The 21,979-nt window shown below is 45.7% G+C and overlaps 1 protein-coding gene across 1 annotated transcript in view; it reads right to left on the reverse strand.

Moving 5' to 3' along the window:
• TMEM132D (transmembrane protein 132D) overlaps positions 1-21,979 on the reverse strand; it is a 208,189-nt gene that overhangs the window by 108,756 nt on the left and 77,454 nt on the right. The window contains exon 3 of the mRNA XM_059863227.1: positions 20,077-20,220. Coding sequence (XP_059719210.1) covers positions 20,077-20,220 — 144 coding nt within the window. The remainder of the gene's footprint in view (positions 1-20,076; positions 20,221-21,979) is intronic.

Consider the following 21,979-nt stretch of genomic DNA (forward strand, 5'->3'; position numbering starts at 1 on the left):
GGGGCAGGCACAGTGCAGGGACAAGGAATGAAAGAGCAGCCCCCCAACTCCATGAAACCTTGCTCTTTGCTCCAGGAATGAAAGGGCAGCCCCCCAACTCTATGAAACCTTGCTCTTTGTTCCAGGAATGAAAGGACAGCACCCCAGCTCTATGGAACCTTGCTCTTTGTTCCAGGAATGAAAGAGCAGCCCCCCAGCTCCATGAAACCTTGCTCTTTGCTCCAGGAATGAAATGGCAGCCCCCCAACTCCATGAAACCTTGCTCTTTGCTCCAGGAATGAAAGAGCAGCCCCCCAACTCCATGAAACCTTGATCTTTGCTCCAGGAATGAAAGAGCAGCCCCCCAGCTCCATGAAACCTTGCTCTTTGCTCCAGGAATGAAAGAGCAGCCCCCCAGCTCCATGAAACCTTGCTCTTTGCTCCAGGAATGAAAGAGCAGCCCCCCAGCTCCATGAAACCTTGCTCTTTGCTCCAGGAATGAAAGAGCAGCCCCCCAGCTCTATGACACCTTGCTCTTTGCTCCAGGAATGAAAGAGCAGCCCCCCAACTCCATGAAACCTTGCTCTTTGCTCCAGGAATTAAAGAGCAGCCCCCCAGCTCCATGAAACCTTGCTCTTTGCTCCAGGAATGAAAGGACAGCCCCCCAACTCCATGAAACCTTGCTCTTTGCTCCAGGAATGAAAGGACAGCCCCCCAGCTCCATGAAACCTTGCTCTTTGCTCCAGGAATTAAAGAGCAGCCCCCCAGCTCCATGAAACCTTGCTCTTTGCTCCAGGAATGAAAGGACAGCCCCCCAGCTCCATGAAACCTTGCTCTTTGCTCCAGGAATGAAAGAGCAGCACCCCAGCTCTATGAAACCTTGCTCTTTGCTCCAGGAATGAAAGGACAGCCCCCCAGCTCCATGAAACCTTGCTCTTTGCTCCAGGAATGAAAGAGCAGCCCCCCAGCTCTATGGAACCTTGCTCTTTGCTCCGGGCAGCCAAGGCAGGGACAGCTCCCCTGCTCCTGTCCCCACAGAGCCCTCTGCAGCTGCAGGATGTGTTCCCAGCCTCAAAGGGAAGAGCTCTCCTGGCTGTGCTGCCTGAGATGGAAGCACCTTCTCCAAGCAGGTGGCAGTCCATGGAGCCCTGCCAGCCCTGGGCAGGGAGCTGCTGCTGGGGGCCCAGGACAGGAGGGCAGGCTGGGAGCAGCACGCCCAGCACAAGGGGCTGCCATGCCCTCTCCCAAAATGACATTTGCTGAGGCTCATTCGGTGCTGAGCTCTCCAGCCCAGCCTGTGAGCAGGAAAACGTTCAGAATTTACCATCAGAAGCCCTGAAGAGCTCCAGCACACAGAGGGACCTGCCCACTCAAGTGCCCACTCCAGCTCCATTAAGACAAAAAGCTCCTGCAATTTTGGGCAGGCAGGAAAAGAGCACAAAGCTCCCACTGAGAATATTTACACAGCATTAATTCATTAAATGTTGTTCCTCTGACCAAAAAAATGTTCAAATGTTTTCATCTAATGCATCTAATACAGTTAATGACCTGACAAGGAATTCAGATACTGCCCCAAAAGAAGAGGAAATAGAATGGTCTAAATAAAACATGACTTTAAATGGGGTGGAAATCACAACTTTCTTTACATATGAAAGATGTTTCCTTCACTAGGATTTATCTAAGAGAACTGGGAAATTGTATAAATTCTAAATTAAGCCCCAGAGGCTATTCACACTGTCCTTTAAATAAAATTAAACACCCACTCAGAGCCTTGGCAAACGAATAGATGTTACAAGTGAACAGAGTGATTCTTCAAGAGCTTTGTGTCTGAACTACACAGACAAAAGGGGTTTGGTTGGGTTTTGGGGGGAGAGGGACAACACCTTCCTATTCTGAAATCAGAATTTAAACAAGAACTGAACTGAGGAGACTTTCAGCTGTGAGGGTGCATTTGAACCTGCCCCAGGTGCACCAGCCCTTCACAGTGAATGGAGTCAGTAAAAGTTGCTGTCTGCTGAAAGCCCCCCAGGGCTGGGCACACACACTTCTGCAGGGGCATGCCAGAAGCAGTTTCCATTTCCAGCTTGGGCTAAGCACAGAAATCAAAGTGACTGCACGAGCACTGATCCAAGGACACTGCATGGCCATGCCAGAGCTGAACAGCAGAGAAAACCTTTCACTGCTCCTTCAGTCATTCTGGAATGCAAAGCTGACCAAAGATAACCCAGTTCACTCAACAATACTGCTAATTATTCTTTTTGAAATGGAAAATTTCTGCATACACAATAGTCTTCAGAATAAAACATCTTCATTCCTATTAACTGAGAGGTGGCATGAAATAATTCCTTTGACCCAGGTGCTATTATTAAATTAATTACATTTTTAAAATTAATTTCTATTAGAGGGAGTTGGGGAAGAATAAACAGATTCAATATAAATGTACTAACAAACCAAAGCTATTAAAAAATAGGTGCAATTTCCCAGCCTCTGAGAAATAAAGAATTACTGTCCAAAGTGCTGCTTGCAAAACCTGGTGCCTAAATTTAAGCCATAATTTGATGTCAGTCTATTACAGGGTCAAAAAAATACAGATTGGGATCCTTGACAGACAAAGTTCTTGTTACTGAATTATTCCTGTGAATGAGAAACCCAGGGAATCACCTGCTGGTTTGACTCCAGGGAACAGAAGGACCAGGCAGGGCAAAGCAGGCACTGATTGAGTTTCCCACACGAGAAAAACTGCACTGACTGCTGAGAAAGTTCACAGCTACCAAAACCACTTCTATTTTTGGTGGTACCAGCACCTACAGCATAAAATGCCTGCTCCTCTCAAGATTCCCACATTTCCTAACACAACACTCAACAGCCATGATTTGTAAAACCACATTTCCTCATGCTGCAAGCCAACCCCTCATCTATTTGCCATCAAGCACTCTCTCCAGGTAACAGGCACCAAGCATTTCTGTTAGGTAATGTTTTCCCTTTGTTTCAGACCTTCTCCATCTGTTCAGTTTTGTTTCCTGACAGAGGCAGCCAATTCCAAGGCAGACAGTGGTACAGAGCTGAATGTATTTTTGCATTTCACATGTGGCTTTTTCCTTCCTGTCTTCCCTAAATTATGTATTTGTTCAGCTCTGATCTAAAGGGAGAAAGAGGGCAGGGCCTTCTAATTTTCCTTTTAATAATGCTCAAGAAGTATTTTAATAAAGAAATCTCGTTGTGGTTATATCATTGGCAAAACTCCATCCCAAAATAATAATTCAGACTCATCATCCTTGTTCAAGCAATTCACATCCAGCCCCCAAAGCCAAGAGAGGCTCCAGCCCTTATCTCCAGCTGCCCTGGGTCAGTTCAGTAAATGAGGGCTCCAAAGGCAGCAAGGGACACCAGCACCAGGAGGGAGGGGCTGCACAAACCCTCACCCACCTTCCCCTCCCAATCCTGCTCCTCTTCCCCCCCCGGGCTGCTAAATCCACAGACACCCTTGGCTTTAACAACAGATCCATACCTGTAAAAGATTTAAATAAACAAGCACCATCCACTGTCAGCCACTGAGGACTCAATAAACTTTCCTCAGCTGAAGCACCAAGAAGAGCCAGATTTGCACTCTGTGCACACAGCCAGAATTGCCAGTTCTGCTTTTTAGTGTCCTCCCCAGGGCAATCACCCTGCAGAGGCACACTGTCTGTCCCTGCACCTGTCAGTCCCACCCTGCCCAGGCCCTTTCAGATGCACACCACCCAACTAGTGATGCTTCAATCCCAGCTCACCAGCCCTGCATTGTGGATGTCAGCAAAGCCACTTCTATGGTCACCTGGGAACAAAGGGTTGCAGAATGCATCCTTTGCTGCATTTAGCCAGCAAGGGGATTTTCCCCCAGTAACACTTTCCCAGCAATGCTTTCCTGCTCTCCAAGGGCCTGAGGAACAGCACTGAACCAAATTCACCAGCTACCAACAAACAGGATTATTGGCTCCTTTGCTGAATACTTCTCATGTGCTTTTCTTGCTCTTTCCTCCCCAAAGCAAGCTTGGGAAAGCTTTTTTTGGTTTTATTTTTTTTTTTTTGGCTTCTTTGACAGCCAGACATCTTAATCACATGGAATGTCTCCATTTCTGCTGGGTCTTCTTTCATTTACTTTTTATGATCCTCTAAAAGAATTGGAATGGTACCTTGTAAAACAAGCATTCCTTGTTGCCAGGATGGGTGTTTTACTTCCTGGCTCATGCACTCTGGTAGGAATCTGACAAAGGCACAGACAGTACACATCCAGATCTATTCCAGAAACCCACTAAAAATACTACAGGAAACCTGCTTTAAAATCTCCTTTTCAAAACATTTTGCAAAGCATTTGTGCAAAACTCCTTATCATTCAACTGGGCATGTTGACACCCACCAGCATTTTAACCAGAACAACGTTTGATCTCTGCCTTTCAACCTAAAATTGAAAATATTTTATACTCCCACCTCTTCCAGCATGCTCAGTCTCCATGGAGACTACAGGACCATCACTTTTTTTTTTTTTAAATTAACACCATGGCCATATGTCACTTGAGTGCAAATGCAGTGAAATTTTCATGGGCTTTCCACTCATTTCAGTGGGATTCTAGGGCAGTGAACCTTGGACAGGGAGAGGTCCAGAGGGCTCCTGAGAAGACCATAAAAGCAAAGGTGCAAACTCAAGAGAGGATCCAGTGGAAGCCAGCACTTAAGTAAGAGCAGGATTTGCCACAGAACGATGGCCACTCTATCTCTAGATTTGTTTGTGTAAGCCTCCCATCCAAATGTTCAAAAGCTTTTACAGACATGAAGCTTGCAGTGTTTAGTATCACCCCCCAGTGTCAGGACCCAGGCATTGATGTCCCCACTCTTCATGTGAAACCCAAACCAGGACAAGCCTGCAGCTGGGAATGCAGTTCCTGAACAAACCTGCAGCTGGGAATGCAATTCCTGAGCCAAACCTGCAGCTGGGATTGTGAATCCTGAACAAACCTGCAGCTGGGAATGCAATTCCTGAGCAAACCTGCAGCTGGGAATGCAATTCCTGAGCAAACCTGCAGCTGGGATTGTGAATACTGAACAAACCTGCAGCTGGGACTGTGAATCCTGAACAAACCTGCAGCTGGGAATGCAATTCCTGAGCAAACCTGCAGCTGGGATTGTGAATCCTGAACAAACCTGCAGCTGGGACTGTGAATCCTGAGCAAACCTGCAGCTGGGATTGTGAATCCTGAACAAACCTGCAGCTGGGAATGCAATTCCTGAACAAACCTGCAGCTGGGAATGCAATTCCTGAACAAACCTGCAGCTGGGAATGCAATTCCTGAACAAACCTGCAGCTGGGATTGTGAATCCTGAGCAAACCTGCAGCTGGGATTGTGAATCCTGAACAAACCTGCAGCTGGGAATGTGAATCCTGAACAAACCTGCAGCTGGGAATGTGAATCCTGAACAAACCTGCAGCTGGGAATGCAATTCCTGAACAAACCTGCAGCTGGGATTGTGAATCCTGAGCAAACCTGTAGCTGTGATTGTGAATCCTGAGCAAACCTGCAGCTGGGACTGTGAATCCTGAGCAAACCTGCAGCTGGGAATGTGAATCCTGACTTATCTGGGGTCTAACAAAGGTCCAGCTGGTGTGCATTGTACAGCCTGCACCATGCACAGGTCTGTTAAGTAACTGTGCTATAAATACAGCAACACTTCTTGTGGTAAATGAATACAGGCAGTACCCCCTTCTTTTGCACTGGAAATAATTCTATTCAGCACACCCTGAGAGCAGAAGAGTGCATTTCCCTCTGGAGCAGTGGGTGCCACTGAGTCCCTCAGTGCCCTGCAGACCCAGCAGCCCACTGCTCTCATCCTGCACTCTTCCCTCAAAAACAACCACAGCAAACACGGAGCAGTGCAAGCAGACAGTCTTGGCTCAGTACCTTCTGTGAAATGAACCAAGAAAAGTCTGGAACTAAAATCACATTTTCCTACGAGGGAGAGACCCCCAACACCAAAGTATGTTCCTCCTCTGGCCCTTCTCCAGCCATTACCTGGGGCTGTACTTGAGGAGCCTGCAGGGAAGCGCAGAGGGAAAGCTCTCGACTGTGATTGTGAAGAGGGATGAGGGGATGGTGCTTTGCTTTGTGCACGGGATGGAATCAGCCCAGGATCTATACAGGAGCAGCAACAGGGCTGATCAATCTTTATTCCTCCACAATCAAGCAAAGCTGCATCTTCAAGTCCCTTTCCTGACAGCTCATAAAAGGACGGTATCGATCACAATGCCCGAATTTGTAGTTTTGACAATAAAAGCAATTTGTTTGGGGAGGGAAATAGCCATATGAGGTGAATGCACGTGGTCTATTAACTTCAAAAAAATAATTCTTCTGAGCAATAGTATGAAAGGTTAGACAGAACTTTTTAACCTTGAAGATTCTGACTTCCATTTTCCCTGCTAAGACCCATCCCTCTAGAGAGAGCTTGTGTTCTGGGTTTGGGAGGGGAGCAGAGGTGGCAAGGTGTGCCTCCTACTCAGCTGGTGTCTGTGGGCTGCTCAAGGTGAGCACTGCCCCGTTCATCCCAGCTCAGGGGAACTGCAGGCCTCACACAGAATCCAGCTCTCAGCACTCCTGCTGCCTCACCAAGTCCCTTGTGCTGCTGGGAGGCAGAACCCAGCCCAGCTGTCAGACCCCAGCAGCATTTAATGCCCTGTCCATCCTCCAGGGGGCTGGAGGGAGGAGCAGAGGTTCCCTGAGGGAGGGGGAGGCAAGGATGTTCCTCACCCCAGGGAGAGGCTGGCATTCCCACTGCTTGTCCCAGCCCTGCTCCTCTGCTGAAGCTCTGCATGCAGGGCTCTCTGGAGGGACCCGTTCCCACCAGCCCAGGGGCTGCAGGAGAACTGGGCTGGGTCACGTCCCAGCACCACTGAACTGGAGTGAGCTGTGCCAGCTCCCAGTGCTGGGGGTGCCACAAGGAGCCATCCCCTGATAGATCAGCTCCTGGGAGAGAGGAGAGAGGGTTCAGAGGGCAGCTGCACAGAGCAGGTGCTCAGATGAGCAGATGTTCCTCAGTTCAGGAGGCACCTGCAGCTCCTGCCTGAGCTCAGGTGGGTCAGCCCTGGGACTGGCAGCATTAATCACAGCACTGGTGCTCTCCTCAGGGGGACCCAGCCCTGCAAACACACCTGCATGGCACTGACCTGAGGACAAGAGCACAGGCAGTGCCCTCCCTGCATCCACCCCAGGGCAAGGGAGCCCCTACACAGAGCTCACCTTCCCAGAGCACACCTTTCAGCTCCTCCCCAGCTCCACACGTTGCACTACAGAGCCAAGATGTTCTGGCAATTCCTTAAGCATGGAAAAGAAGAGGCTCCATGAGGGTGGAGCAAGAAAAAGCCACTTTCCTACAGAGCTGTCTCAAGCTTGATTGGCTCTCGTGTCCAAAACACCACGAGCTCTTCTTTAAGACTGTTCCATCATTGCCTGTTGATAAGAATTCAGCTGCCTGGAGACTCTCCATGATGTTTTCCTCTGCTCTGTGTATTTTCCTGGCACAGATAAGAAATGCCCATCTCTGAGTCAGCTTTGCTGCTGTCAAATCTAAGGCACACGTGCCCAGGCAGCATGAGACTCGTTTGCTCTCACACCTGGCTAAAATCCCCTCTTTTTCTCCAAAGGAAAAAACCTCAATGAAATTAATGAAAAACTGACCCAGCTGTAGTTATGTGCTTTATTTCCTTCCTATACAAATGTATTCTGGAGCTAGCCCATGTGTAGTACTGCTGGCTGTATTTATGACAGAAATAAGCAAAATTCTCTCCTTTGAAATAAACCATCCTACACCTATTATTAGCCAGAGATCTGCACAACACACCACAGCACTTGAATGCATCCACTTGCCTGTTGACACCTCTCTGAAACAGGAGGAATATTATAATGTTAAAAATAGAAAGCATGAATATTGTTGACGTATAAACAAAAAAGAAAGCAATACCCACAGAGTGCAGAAACAATATGTAAATTAAGAGCTAATGGAAAAAAAAAAATCTCATATTGTGGGAGAAAAAAGCTTGAGAAATCGACTTGACATCTTTATGCACATTCTCTGAGATGTGGCTCGCACAGCACAAATACTAGGTGAATTTAATCTCCAGTATATGGAAATGGCAATCGCCTAATACCACATACATGTATGTAACTTAATTTGAATTATTAGTCATGGAAATCATTCTCAAGGCTGGATATGCTGCTGCACAAATTTCTTTCATATTTCTACCCAGGCCTTTGTGGGGGGGAAGCAGCAAAAGCTGTGTGCACTTCTTTGCAACTACATCACATTTTTTCCTTGAAAGCTTCTGGAGTTTTCCAAGTCCTGGAGCCTCTCCAGGCTGAAGTTTTGTAGGAGACTGTGGGGATTGGGGCTGTTTATGGTCAGTGCCTTCTCCTCTGCCCAACAGCTGGCAGAGCAGCCTTTGCAAGGACACTCACATCACTGTAGCTGGACAGACACAGATTCTTGCACACCTACAGCAATGCTGAACCCTTTCCAAGTACTAGCTGCAGAAAATCAAATGCATTCAAATTGTTGCCTTATTTCCTTTTTTCTCCTGGCTCTGTACTACATGAAAGACCTCCCTCTGCATTTCTCCTCCCCAGGAACACCTTTCTCTAAAGCAACAGCACCTTTTAACAGAGCACATGACTCTGTTAACTTTAATGTCTTCGTTTTGTGACAATTAAGGAAAGATATTCAGCAGAATGAATTGACACACCAGACTGTTTGAAGTGTCCTTTAATCTTCTGGATGATTTTACAAGTTCAGCTGGTTATTTCACTTAGAGATCAGACTAAAGCAACTCCCTGCCCCCCCTCCTCCTTTCCTTGTCAAATAGCTGTGACAGCCCAGAGAAATATTGTCTGTCTTGGGTGCAGCCACTGCCCTGGAGTGTAAAGCTCCAGATGAGTTCAATACAGCTTGTTCCACTGCTAATTTCAGAGGGCATGTAGAGCTGCTTCTTCCCCTGGCTTAGCAGACAAATTGACTTTCTAATTTTAGAACAGGAGACTTCTGCACAGGCACAGATCAAAAATGCTCCTTTTCTGATGATCTAAATACAGATTTATGCTCTGAAAAACCACAGCACCTGAGGGACTGCAAGCTGGCCATGAAAACTGGCATTTAGGAATGCTGCCCCACAGCCAGGTGTGTGAGCACAGTGCTGATATTGCTCCTTCCTGGGGATGGGCCAGCTTAGAGCAGCCCTGTCACCCTGCATTTCAGCACTGAAACCAGGCTGGGGGTACAGATGAAGGGCTGTAATTTACTCCTTCCTGTGTTTGCACTGCATCCCCATAAATAGACATCCTGCTTTTCCTTCTAGACTGCATCTGAATATTTGCTTTGTCTGCTCTGCCCCTGGCACAACTCTTCCTTTCCCACTAAAAGTTAAAAAGTTCCATTTACTACATCTTTGTTTTTTGTAATGGAAAATGAAACATTCGGTCTCTGAAGTGAAAGGGGGATGAGAGCATCATCTCCACCCCAGCAGGCCTGTGGTCACAGGGCTGTGCCTACAGCAATTCTCCTACCTGGGAGCTTTCACCTGCCTGCTAATTGTGCATTTCCATACAATTAAACTCGGCCGTTTCTGGGTTTCTGACGGAAGCACCTCAGTGATCATTAGCAGTTCATGAGGACTTTCGGGTGTGTTTACAATCCTGATTACAACTGAAGAGTAAAATCTCTATTTGTGGTTCACCCAAGAAGCAGAAGAAGCATTTCTTTTCATAAACAAGATTAATCCCTTAAACCACTGCACAAGAGATATTTTCCTAGAGAATTACATAAGAATGATGAGAGTGCCAAATCCACACACCTAAAGTAAAGAGCAAAAATACAGCTTTTAGAAAACAACTGCTGATTCCCACCTTCTCAGAGATTTGATCACAAGGCTGCATTTCTAAAACTGTCATTTATCCCAAAACTCTGGGGACAGCTAAATTCCTGATCCTTTGCTGCTGAGAGCCACTGCAAACAAGATTTATTTTCATGTCCTTTATGAGAACAAAGTCTTGATTTTTGAACAAATAGCAATTTTTCATCAAGACATTGTAATCTCTTTGAGACTCTTATGGACTAAGTCAGAGGTTTATCTTACTCAAATATAGAAAACAAATGCAGAACAAACCCATAACCCCCCTCACTTCTCAGCCTTCTTGGTATTGAATGTGCATAGAATCAAACCTGATTCAATCTATCAGAAGCTAAAAAGAATTGCAATACAGACAATAGGTATGCACTGAATGTGCAAATGCATCTCACATAAAACATATTGGTGAGATCATGGGAATATCACATGTGGATTTGAAAGCTATGAAAAGAACTAAGACAATTCAAAGTTATTTGTTGCACCACCCTCCGTTCAGTAGCTGACGACTTGGCAAAGGAATGAAGCTGTAAAATGAAGATCTAAATTTCCATGTCAGAAGTGTATCTAGCTTTTGGGAAAGCCAAGCTCAGTTGTAGCCATCTTGCCATGTGCAGTGGAATTTGGGAGAACAGCCTTGTCTGTTTATATTAACAGACGTTTAGAATTGGAAATCAACTCTCAAAAATAGAAGAACATGATGAAGTTTCTTATGCTTCCAAGCAAAGACTCAAAGACTGGCAAGGGACCCAGTCTGGATAAATTTTGGGTTTGGCATCCAAAATGCAAAACAGAACTTTGTTTTCCCTATAAAAACCGACCCAAATTTTTCCAAACTGTGGATCTCAGGACACGAGGGAGATGTTATTCTGAACACGTGTCATACCCAGACTTGTCAGAGCTTGTCTGCCAAACTCCTCTGTGCCCGTGGTCCTGTGGAACAAGTCCCATGTGTTCATGTGAAACTGTTCCTCATGAATATGCATCAAAGATTCACTCCAGCATCTCCTGATTTCTGCAGCTGTTGAAAGCTCCTCTGCTATGGATGCTGACAAGTGCATCATGTATGGACAACACAGATAATGTACTGTACACACATGCTGTTTATTCATTCTGGGCTCATTTGTTATCAGCATCTCTTGTTCTCTTCCAGGCCTGCTGTTTTCCTTGCCTTCCCTACTTCACACAAAGACCTGCAAGTGTCTGTAAGAAAATTAATTGCTTCAACAATTAACAGGAAAATGCATCTCAGAGGAAACACTTCATAATCGATCTGTTTCCAGGTACAACATTTGCCACTCAGGAATAGATTATTTGGATTGAAAATTATTCAAGCTAATTATTTTCTCTCTAGTACGAGATTAAATGGAAGAGTCAAATAATAAACTGAAAATGAAGAAGTTCCACTCAGCACTTCAAAAGCTCACAGTGAAAGGCCCTGTTCCAGCCCTGATTTCAAGGATTCTGCTCATCCTGTGACCAAGGATTTGCTGAAGGAGCGTGTGGCTCTGGGTCTCAGGTAAAAGACTTCTAGAAAAGATGGCATCTTGTCAACACTGAAGGGATTTTCAAGTATTTCAGCTAAAGCTGAGAAAAAGGCAGGCAGGCATTCCTGCAGCATGCCAGGGAAAATTTATCTCAAGAGTCACTGCAGAGAGTAGCCATCCATTCAGCTAATTGCACATTTGAATATTAGCTTCAGGTAACCCCTGGAACTAAGAATAACAGGAGCACATTTGCATAAATGCAGGTGATCCCTCAGTGCCACCCTGGCACAGAACCCCAGGCACAGCCTCAGATCTGCTCTGGATCCTCCTGGAAACAGGGCCAGCAGCAGATGCACCCCGTGCCAGGGCCACATTTCATGGACTGGCACTTCTCATCTCTGAAAAAGAGAATGGCAGATTTAACCAGGGTAGAAAAGAGCCTTGAGATCCTCAGCCCAACCCACGACCAACCAAACCATGGCTCTGAGTGCCACGCCCAGGGACGGTGACTCCACCTGGGCACACAGTTCAACCACTCTTCCAGTGAAGAATTTTTCCCTGATGTCTAACCTAACGCCCAGCCTAGGCCACTCTCACAGGCAGAGCAGCAGAGCTAGCAATTGCCCACATTTCCAAGAATACCTGATACAAACCCACATTTCTACTCCTGACACGAAGAACTCTGAGGGCTCCCGAGTACCAAAGGGAACACACTCTGCAGTAAATCCTGCACTGTTCCAGAGAATCGTGCAACAGGCCACTGGTCCCTTCCCAGCTCACTCACTGCCAGGGATGCTAGAGCCTGAATTCCCACTCCCACACACTCCTAAATCCTGCTGTCTGACTGCTGGTGGAATGTTTTCTCTGCGCATTCCTCCGCTCACATTCGGTGTCAAACCATGGTACACAGAACAGCATTCATCACTCACACAACGAGCATGGACTGCAGACTGAGACCCAGCCCCTGACAGAGACACAGAGCCTGCTGCACGTTGCACCAGCTCCAGAGACACCACAGGATTCAGCTCCAGACCATCTCGGGCTGGAAACCCCAGCCAGGCTGGAGTGTGCTGCTGGAGGGGCAGATTCCCAGGGGAGGAATGAGGCTCAGTGCACACTCCTTGCATGGAAACACAGCATCCAGGGAGCACACCCAGCTCAGACCCCAGATTTTACACACGTGTCCATGTCAGACTGGGTGACACCCACTAAGACAAGGCACCCTAAACACCCAAATTCTTTGGGTGGCACGGAAGCCAGCAGAAACTCCAAACAGAGATCCAAGACACAGCAGCAGTAATTCCAGAGAACTGTGCCACTGCTGCATCTGCACAGCAAGAGCTGAAGCCATAAAGTCATGCAAATGCCCAGGGAACTCAGCCTTGTACGAGCAGCTGGAATTTATTTAGGACTGGGTTTGGGATTCAGGAGGGTGCCAGGCTGTGTTACATAATTCCCTAACCTTCTGGCCCACGCTTGGTCCTGTGTTGATTTGGATGTGACAGATTGATTTTTTTCACCCAAAACATGGGAATTCCCAAGTCTCAAGAGCAGCAGGCATATTTTTAGCCTCAGCTCGTATTTTAAGTCATCCACTCAACTTTCCAACTCTCTCAGTAATTAGTATTACTTCTTACAAGATTTCCTCCAAGGGGGAAAAAAAAAAAATCAACAGCAGCATTAGAGATATTTTCACAAGACACACTTTTGCATTTAATATTAGATTTTCAATAGACAGGAGATTACTCACTTGCTGTCTCTTTTGTAATAGAAAGCAAACTGGTTTTGTCCCACTGGAATTGTTATTTTTAGCCTCTGGGCTACTAAAGGTTTAAGAACTACAGTGCTAAGTACCACAAACACAGAGCAAGCATAACAATGATGAATCCTGAAGGTTCTTAAGGGAAATAATTCTTTCTCAAGCTTAAAATTATATTTATTACACTGGGTAATACCAGGGTAAAAATAGAGACACTAAATATGAATGAGGTTATCTGGAGTATTGGAAATATCTTTAGCTGCTCCAGCACCAGACAGAAAGAAGGGCCTCTGCTCAGCAAGGGAGGTGACAGCAACACCCCCAGAACACCTGCACCTCACCCAGGAGGAGAGGTCAAAATTCCCAGCAGATCCCTGAATTACCTGCCTTTTCTGTCACTGACTTCTGCCAGCAACCTGCTTCACCTGAGATTGCTTCCCTCCAGTTATCTGATGCCCAGTTCTTCATGCCAGAACTTTCAAGGAAAGGGGATTAAGCCCCAATGTTATTTATTGTTTGCAGAGCTGCAGTACCTTCAGAGGAGCCCCTGAGAACTCCTTCCAGCTGCTGATGCTGAACATGGTGCTGCAGAACCTCATTTTGTCCACAGCACTGCTGGGGTAGCTCACAGAGAACAAGGCTGATCACCAGCACAGCACAGACAGCTCTGTGTCTGGAGAACCTCTTGAAATGCCAAAAATGAAACTCTGACTGCTCCCATGAGAGCATCAGAAAAGGATCTCTCGTTGTGTGAGCACAGGAATCATCAGAACTCCTCAGGTCCATCCACAGCCCCACCTCTGAGCCATCAGACTGCTGCTGAAGCCAGGAGAGCTTTTCTTGTACTCCAGCTGAGTCCATGGACAGGGAATGTTGAGTACCTGCTCCGTGCTCCATGTGGCATCATCTGGGAGCCCCACACATGAAGCACCTCTGGATCCCTGCCTTCCAAGACTATTTTTATAAGTGAAGTAAAACCCAGTAAGACTGAATCTGACATCCAAAGGGGTAACATGCTTCCAGATGAACCAGGCCAGGGAATGAAATCCATCCTCCTTCCAAGCAGCCAGAATTGCTCTGTCCCAAGCTGTGCCCTGAGGCCACAGCTGGCTCAGCTGGGGTGGGTTACCCTGATGCTGCCATATGGGGACATGGAACTGCTCCAGCTCAAATTAAGGAACATTTTCCAGGTTGTCTCCAGCTGTGACAGTGCAGAGAACACACAATTTCCTCCCAGGGTTTCTGGATACCCAGAGGAGGACTGCAGAGCTGTGCTGGAGGTGTGCACAGCCAGGGAGTGGCCACTGGCCCTGAGGACACCAGCCTGCCATCCCCACTGTCTGTCACTATTCCCTGGAGCACACTGTCACTAAAGCAGAGCCAAACCTAAGAATGGCCAAGAAAGATGAGACCTCCTGCAAAGCCCTCTGCAAGGAACACAGCATCTCATGAATGATACCATTATTCCACAGATGCAATGAGAGCTGGCAGCTGGGAGCCCCTGGGTCCCTGGGTGTGTGGGGAGCCAGCACAGCTCCCACAGAGATCCCAGCTCTGCTCCAAGGACTCCAGTCCCAGGAGATCTGGGGCACCACAGAAGTGACAGGCTGGGATTTCAAAAGGGTAATCCCTGAATGAGGGAATTTATTTTCTTTAACAGCTTCAAAGACAGGGCTGATTCTCACCCTTCCCACTTCCAGCAGCATCCTGCTCAACACCAAAGGAGCAGGAACAGCCGTGCTCCCCAAGGAGAGCCCGAGACTGAGCTGGGATTAAAGGGAATCATCTCTGCCCTTGGAGCTGCAGCCCCCTGCCTTACCTGCTCCAGGTGAATGCCAGAGCCAGCAGGGCCCCCAGGATGCCAAAGGCCATCCCCATGCCTTTGAAGTGCTTTAAATGAACCAGTCTCAAACCAACAGGTGGAAAAGTTGGCTAAAAAGGCCTTTATCTAATAACTGGTTATTTCATCTCTTTCCTTTTGATTTGACCCCTGATGATAACCATAAAGATCTTTTCCATTGTATTAGCATTGCATAGAATGATTTCAAGAACGATTCTGCATTTCTTGCTAAATAAAATAGTTTTCTTTTTAAAAAAAAAGGAAAAAGTGGGTCAGCATGTAAAATAATAATGCACTGAGGCTTGGTTCAGACAAATTTATTTTGCCTCAACATCTCAAGGGGTTCTCTCTCTGAGGGCAAATTTAAGCTTTAAAATGAGAAATGGAGGTTTGTGACTAATTGCCTTCAACCAGAGGAATGTAAAGATGACTCCTGAGATGTTCAGTACTTCACGTGATCACAGCAGACAAACTCGTGGAAGCCTGGGGGTTTCTAATAACATAGGAGAGAAACAGAAAAACCCAAAGTGTACACAGCATGAAACTCTGGAAGTACCCAGGGTAAATATGTTTGCAGCTGATCCTCACCCTCATGTCTCAGAAGCAGAAGTGGAGCTCAGCCCTGCTGTTTCTGAATTAAATGAACATATCCCACCTGCCCAACAAGAGATGTCCTCCTGTGTTACATCAGCACCAACGATGCTCAGTGAACAGACAAATTTAGGGCTGAATAATTATTCTCAGAAAGCAAATTTGGAACCACAGAAAAGCGTCACCTTTCTCCCTTCCCTCCTGTTTCCCTCAATAATAAAACCAGGATTAAAAAATGAATAGGAGAAATATTTTTTTGCTTAGAATTCACATAAACAAATAATGCATGGGGTTGCCACTAAAATCCCCAAACATCCAGCCTAGCCCAGCCCTTCCCCTGCTGGGCCTGTCCAGCTCTGAAAACATCACCCTCGAGTCCATTCCATTCTCAAAGTCTGATTTCTGCAATCTCTTTCTTGCTTTTATTTCACAGTGACAAAGTGAAGTTCACGTGATTCCCACAGGATGGGATGTGACAAAATACAAGGGGATTTTTTTACTACATCACATGTCCTTTTCTCTCATTTTAGAGCAGAAATTTCTCTTTCCAAGCAATAATCCATTTCTAGGTGAGCACAGTCATGTGAGCACAAGGGAGCAAGGAAGAAAATTAATGGTGATCTAAAACATTAAACTACTTTTATGAAGCATTTTGATGAACACCAGCAAGAGACAGAGTGTAATTATTGTGGCCATTAGGCTGTTATTTATGTTAAATTTGTTGCTCTTGTTGGCTTCAGAAGTGTTTTAGGACTACAGCACTCTTGGGAGTCCATCAAATGTACTGGCATGTGCAACAAGTAAGAGAGTGAGGCAATAACTCACTGCATTTACAACATGAAAATGTTTAATAATTGCATGGGAAAATGAGAGAAACGGGGCACTAAGGACAATGGCATAAATGCAATACAAAGAAAATATTGTGTAGAAAAATCAAAGGCAATGCTGGCATACATTTTCCAGTCCCCTGTTGTTATTTAATATCAAGTAATTTCTTCAGTTATAAAAGTGTTAAGAAAATGAAGCACTGAAATACAGTACTATGAACAAATGAGACCTGCAGGAATAAATGAAGAATTTGGCCTAGAAGATCCTGTTAGTGTCTCTCACTGTGTTCACATTCCCACAAACTGATTTAGTCACTTGTAGTTCAAACTGAAAATCAGTTTCTCTGACAGCAGCATCTGGTTTCAGGCAGCACAAACCAGCAGCTCCTTCAGTGCTACACAACTGAGGAGGAAAAGTATCAAAACAAATGCTGTCCTTGTTACACTTCCAGAAAAAGGGAAAGGAAATTGCCAAGCAAATTATCCATTATATAACTGAAATACTTTCGGTGATAAGGCAGGAAATGTTCATTAAGGTTCTACTCAGAGATGGCCAAGCTTTGTCTGTAATTATTCTGTATTTGACTGAATCAGTGGCTCCATTCCTGCCACAGGCACAGAGCACAGCAGTGGAAGGGAATAACAAACATTTCCACCCAAAATACAAACATCAGTAGAATACTGTAAGAGGATGGAGCCACCCATTACTATCACACCAGACCATCTTGCCTAATGTCTCCCCAGCAGCTGTGGACGGAGGGAAGTGCTGCCAGTCATGTTCTGCAGAGGAGGAAAACCCAATAAAATCTTCATCCTCAGCCCCCCAGGGATTTTCCAGGCCCATCCCAGCTGGCACAGGGCCGGTCCAACAGCAACACAGGGGAAGAACAGGCAGGAGTCCAGAGCTTGAACTTCTGCCCGTTCCTCCTCCCCATCACTGCTGGCACAGCCCCATCTGGGTGAGGTGAGAACCAGCCCTGAGCCAAGGAAACACTCAGGAAATGCAGGGCTCCTCAGTCTCACCTTCCTGTCCCATCACCTCACTACACAGGGAACACACACAAACAGAATCGGCCAGCTGCCAGGGCAGAAGTAAAGGATGGCACAGATTAGGATGCATCTCCCAGACTCACTGAGGGTTGGAAGGGTTTCCCCAGTCCCATTTCTGATCACTGTTTCCTTCCCACACCATTTTCCCTTTGCTTGTTTGGTCACCTGCTTGACAGGAGAGGAGTGGGGGATCAGTGCTTCACGGGAACAGCAGTGCTGTGCAGATGCTACAAGCACTAAACCCATCTAATCATCTCCTGGGCCAGGATTTAGAGTGGTACAAAATTATTGCTGCCTGAGAAGGAAATCAGAAGAACTGGGGAGAACTTTCTAATTGCTTCACCATTAATCTGGAACACTGTCGCCAGCCCGTAATAAGCAAGGCACAAGAACTTCAAATCATACTTGACAGATGGGCTTAATTAGTTATTCCCAGACAGAATCATAATATTTGCTGTTAATATTCATCTGAAAACACCCTGCTGGCTGTGATAATATTTATATGTTAATCCTGTTAGGATGAGCTGCCGGTGCCAGACCCTCTCCAAACAAAATGACGGATATATTTCAAACCCCGAGCTGGGGAGGCTCTGGCACTCTGCTCTGGTTTGTCACTTGCACAAGTGCCTCCTTAAGCCGTGAAATTACACTTGTCACACTGAGTTAGCTTTATTAACACTATTTTCTGATCCATGTAAAACTATCAGGAACACAAAGGTACTGGATCTGCAGTTAATTAACATTGCCACCTTTGCATCCATGGGATCAGACCTCTGCTTTTTAGCAGAAATTAAAGAATGTGCAAACAAGAGTTGCTGTAATTTCTAAATGAACTGTGGAGGCCAGAAATTTGGTAAAGGACATCAATATTTAACTGTGACACAGTGTGCCCATTTGGTGACATCAAACATTTCTAGATAAGGATAAAATTATTTCCCAAAGTCTGTAGAGCACATGCAATGCGCTCTTTCCCCATGTAATGTCGATCTTGCTTCTCCAAATGCAAAGCTAAACAGAGCCAACTAAATGTAATGAGGAAAACAACACACTGGGTACTGCACTGCAAATACTTTGCACTCCTTTACAAAGAGGGAGGAAGAAGTTCTCAAAAGTGAGAAAAGCAGAAAATCTCAGCTGGGAACTCGATGGAGCGAATCAAACCAGGAGTCCCAGGAGAGGTACACGTCCACCTTCTCCTCTCTGGGTTTTCCTTCCAGGAACATCTGTGTAGAGCCCCAGATTTCTTTAACAAACATCCAGCAATGTTCATACTCAGCATGTGCCAGCACACAGAATCCACATGAAAGATGACATAGTAATTTATTTTTTGTGTACCAGGGGTCATTTTAAAGGATTGCCACCGGATGATGAATAGTGAAGGGAAGTTAAGTTGCCAAGATTCAATTTCCCCATGGGGCTGCTTTACATTTTCCTGCTGAGGAAGAGAAATCAGGCAAATGCACTCTGTGGGCCCAACAAGATAAAGTGTGATGGAAAACTCATTGCTGAAATAATCTCTGATTTTGATCCAGTGCCCATTTCTGTCAATGAAAATATTCATCCTTTCTTCCAGTAGCTTTGAAGGGGGATTTTAAGGAATCAGACTGTGCCCACCTTGGCATACACACACATTTCTGCTTTGCCCAATGCCATGCAGCCAGACACATGACAATACATGCTTTAGGTGAGGAAAATTCAGCATCTATAGCAAAGGAGCTGTGTAGAATCTGAGCTATTATAAGCAGAAAGTGATTACAAAGGGAAGTTCTTCCCTTGCTTTTCTTGTCCATACAGGCAGATTGCAAGGAGATGACACTTCCTAACTATTAGGTTCAGAAGGTATTTACTTCTATATCATGAACCATGTAATAAATCCCCAAACCCCATCAGATTCTGTAACATTTCACACGTGAATCACACACATCCTGTGGGAGGTTTTCTATCAGTAATGCCAACCACAAACAAAGGCAGTCTGGTCCTTATAAATGTGCACTTGACTTGCAGTTCCAGCAGCAATGAACAAGAAGCAGCACATTATATAAAAATTTATTCTCAAACCAAAGAGTTGTGATTAAAAAAGGAACATCCACCTGCCAGATGAAGGCATTTTAAGACACGTCAATGTTGCAGAATGGGAACAGAAAACAGAAAATCTATTTCCTTCTGCAGATCAAAAATTCACATAAATCTCACCCTTAACATCATTATCATACAGTCACAAAAGACCAAAACAGAAACAAGGAAAAAACCCAACAAAGAAAGGAAAGGGACCCAACCCACCAAGAAAACCCCACATAAAATAAATAAACCAAACCAAAAAAATCCACCACAAACAGCCATATGAAGATAATTTAAGAAAACCTAAACTAGCCACAATCAAACTTGAAGATATGAAACAAGTTCTTCCAAATCATTTGTGACAACATTTTCTGTTAGCTTTGACTTCCTTTGAGCACTAGGACTGAGTAACATTTGTGTGGTGGACCGAGCAAGGAGTACAAACCAAAATCACAGCTTTTCCAAAAGCATTTCCTCATGCACCACAGGAAAATGAATCAAAATCATGAAAATGCACTGAAAGCAGCAATGAGGTATGAAAAGCAAGGCTGCTGGACATGACCTACCTGCTCTCAGCAGCAGGTTTCCTCTGGCACACAACCACAGCTGGTGCATATTTGCCAGTGTAATCCACACTCTCCCTGATGTCCCACAGGTAGGGGCTGCTGGCTCTCACACTGAGGACGTTCACACCTCTCTTCACCTTGGCCCTGGGAAAACAAGCAGACATTGCAGCAGTCAGACAGGGAGCACCAGCTCAACCCAGCCCTCCTCTCATGGTCACGTTCTCATTGCTGCCCCACAGAAAATGCCACCACTCTTTAAGAGATCAACTGCAGGACAGGGAAAGGAGATGAGAGAATTAATTAAGACTTTCATATTTTGAAGAAATTGTATCAAGACAGAACCGGATTGAACTAATGGTAATTACAGCTTTAGTCATAGCTGGATTGAGGGGTAGGTGTGCCCTGGAGCAGGCTCCTCACTCCTGCTCCTCCCTTACACACTCTGGGCACCCTGGGCACTTTAAGGCTCTCTCCTGGCTGCAAGCTGTTGTACTGGAGCAGAAAGAGCCATTTTTGGTGTAAAAAGAAGGGAATTGGGTGCTGGAGTGAAGAGCCATTGCTAAGCCTCACTACGAGTAAAATCTACCCTTTCTCTCCTCCCTCTCTGGTTTCTCTAAGGTGACAATCCTTATCTTTGCTCTTATTTTCATCAGCTTTTTGAGTCCACAACATTTTCTTTTAATACTTTTGGGTTTAATTGTGCTGTCAGCTCTGAACTTATCAATACTTATTTTAAAAAATTATTATTTTTCCTAAAGCAAATGATTTCTCTGGAGCTGTTTCCATGCATGAGAGGTTCAACAACAGGAAAAGCCACATGGCAAACTGGGCTGGCTCCTATGGAGAGGCACTTTCTAGTTCTCATGTGCTAGCATAACACTGGGGTTGCATGGTGAAAGAACAACCAGAATAAAAACTTATTCACTACAAGTGGAGAAGAGGGACTTTATATGGAGAGAGATGCACTTTCAAATATGTTTCAGTTCCTCTTATCAGGTGTGGCGTTCTTCAATTCTGCCTCTCTCTCTTCCAAAATTTCTACCTCAGGGCACTACAGAATTACCCCTCAGGTAGAAATATAATATTGGCCAAATTACTGGAGGAGGAGTCCCTGCTGCTGGTAACTTCTGCTTCCTGAATGTGTTTGCAAGAAGTAAAGAAGTCCATTGTGGTCAAGCCTCAGGAGGTGTCAGGAAACGACAGTTTAATCATATTTGCTAAAAATCTCATACACAAAATGCATTCAGTGCCATGGCAAGTTCTCAGTGCTGGGCAGAACCCCAAAAGGTGTGTGAGGTTTTTGTCTGAGCAGCTGCTGCCACACAGAGCAGCAAACAGCACCAAAACAGCAGCACCACAGCAGCGTCAGCTCTGCCCCCGCATGAAATTGCTCAGGAAATCTTTGAAGGACAAGATCCACGCAGATGTTTTCAGAATAAAAAGCCAAAGGATTCCTTCAACTGTCTTCAACAAAAAGGATTAAATCTCCTTTCTTCCAGCACTAACTCAATAGCAGTGGCTGCAATTTCCTCAGCACACCTGGAAGAATAAATACATGGAGGCTGCCAATTTTTGTGCAAGTTCTCCTATGCTAATTTGACAAAACGAATTTTAAGCAGGTACAGTCACTGCTACTAGAGCAGACATCCCTCAGGACAAGAGATCAGCAGTCAAAGGAGAGTGGAAATTAAACTCCATTCCCAATGTCTCAGAGAGGGAGGTACAAAGAGGCCACACAGTCTGGTGAAGCATTTCTCAGCACGTGTCTTCAGCCACTCCTAGGGACTGGCATCTGTCCTGCCTTCCTGCTCCACCTCAAGGAAGGAAAACTGCTGGGCACCAGCCCAGAGGAGTGACAGAAGGACGATCCCTGCTCCCCAGGGAGATCTGGGTGGCCCAGGTG

The sequence above is a fragment of the Haemorhous mexicanus genome, chromosome 19, assembly GCF_027477595.1.
Source record: "Haemorhous mexicanus isolate bHaeMex1 chromosome 19, bHaeMex1.pri, whole genome shotgun sequence".
NCBI classification, from domain to species: domain Eukaryota; kingdom Metazoa; phylum Chordata; class Aves; order Passeriformes; family Fringillidae; genus Haemorhous; species Haemorhous mexicanus.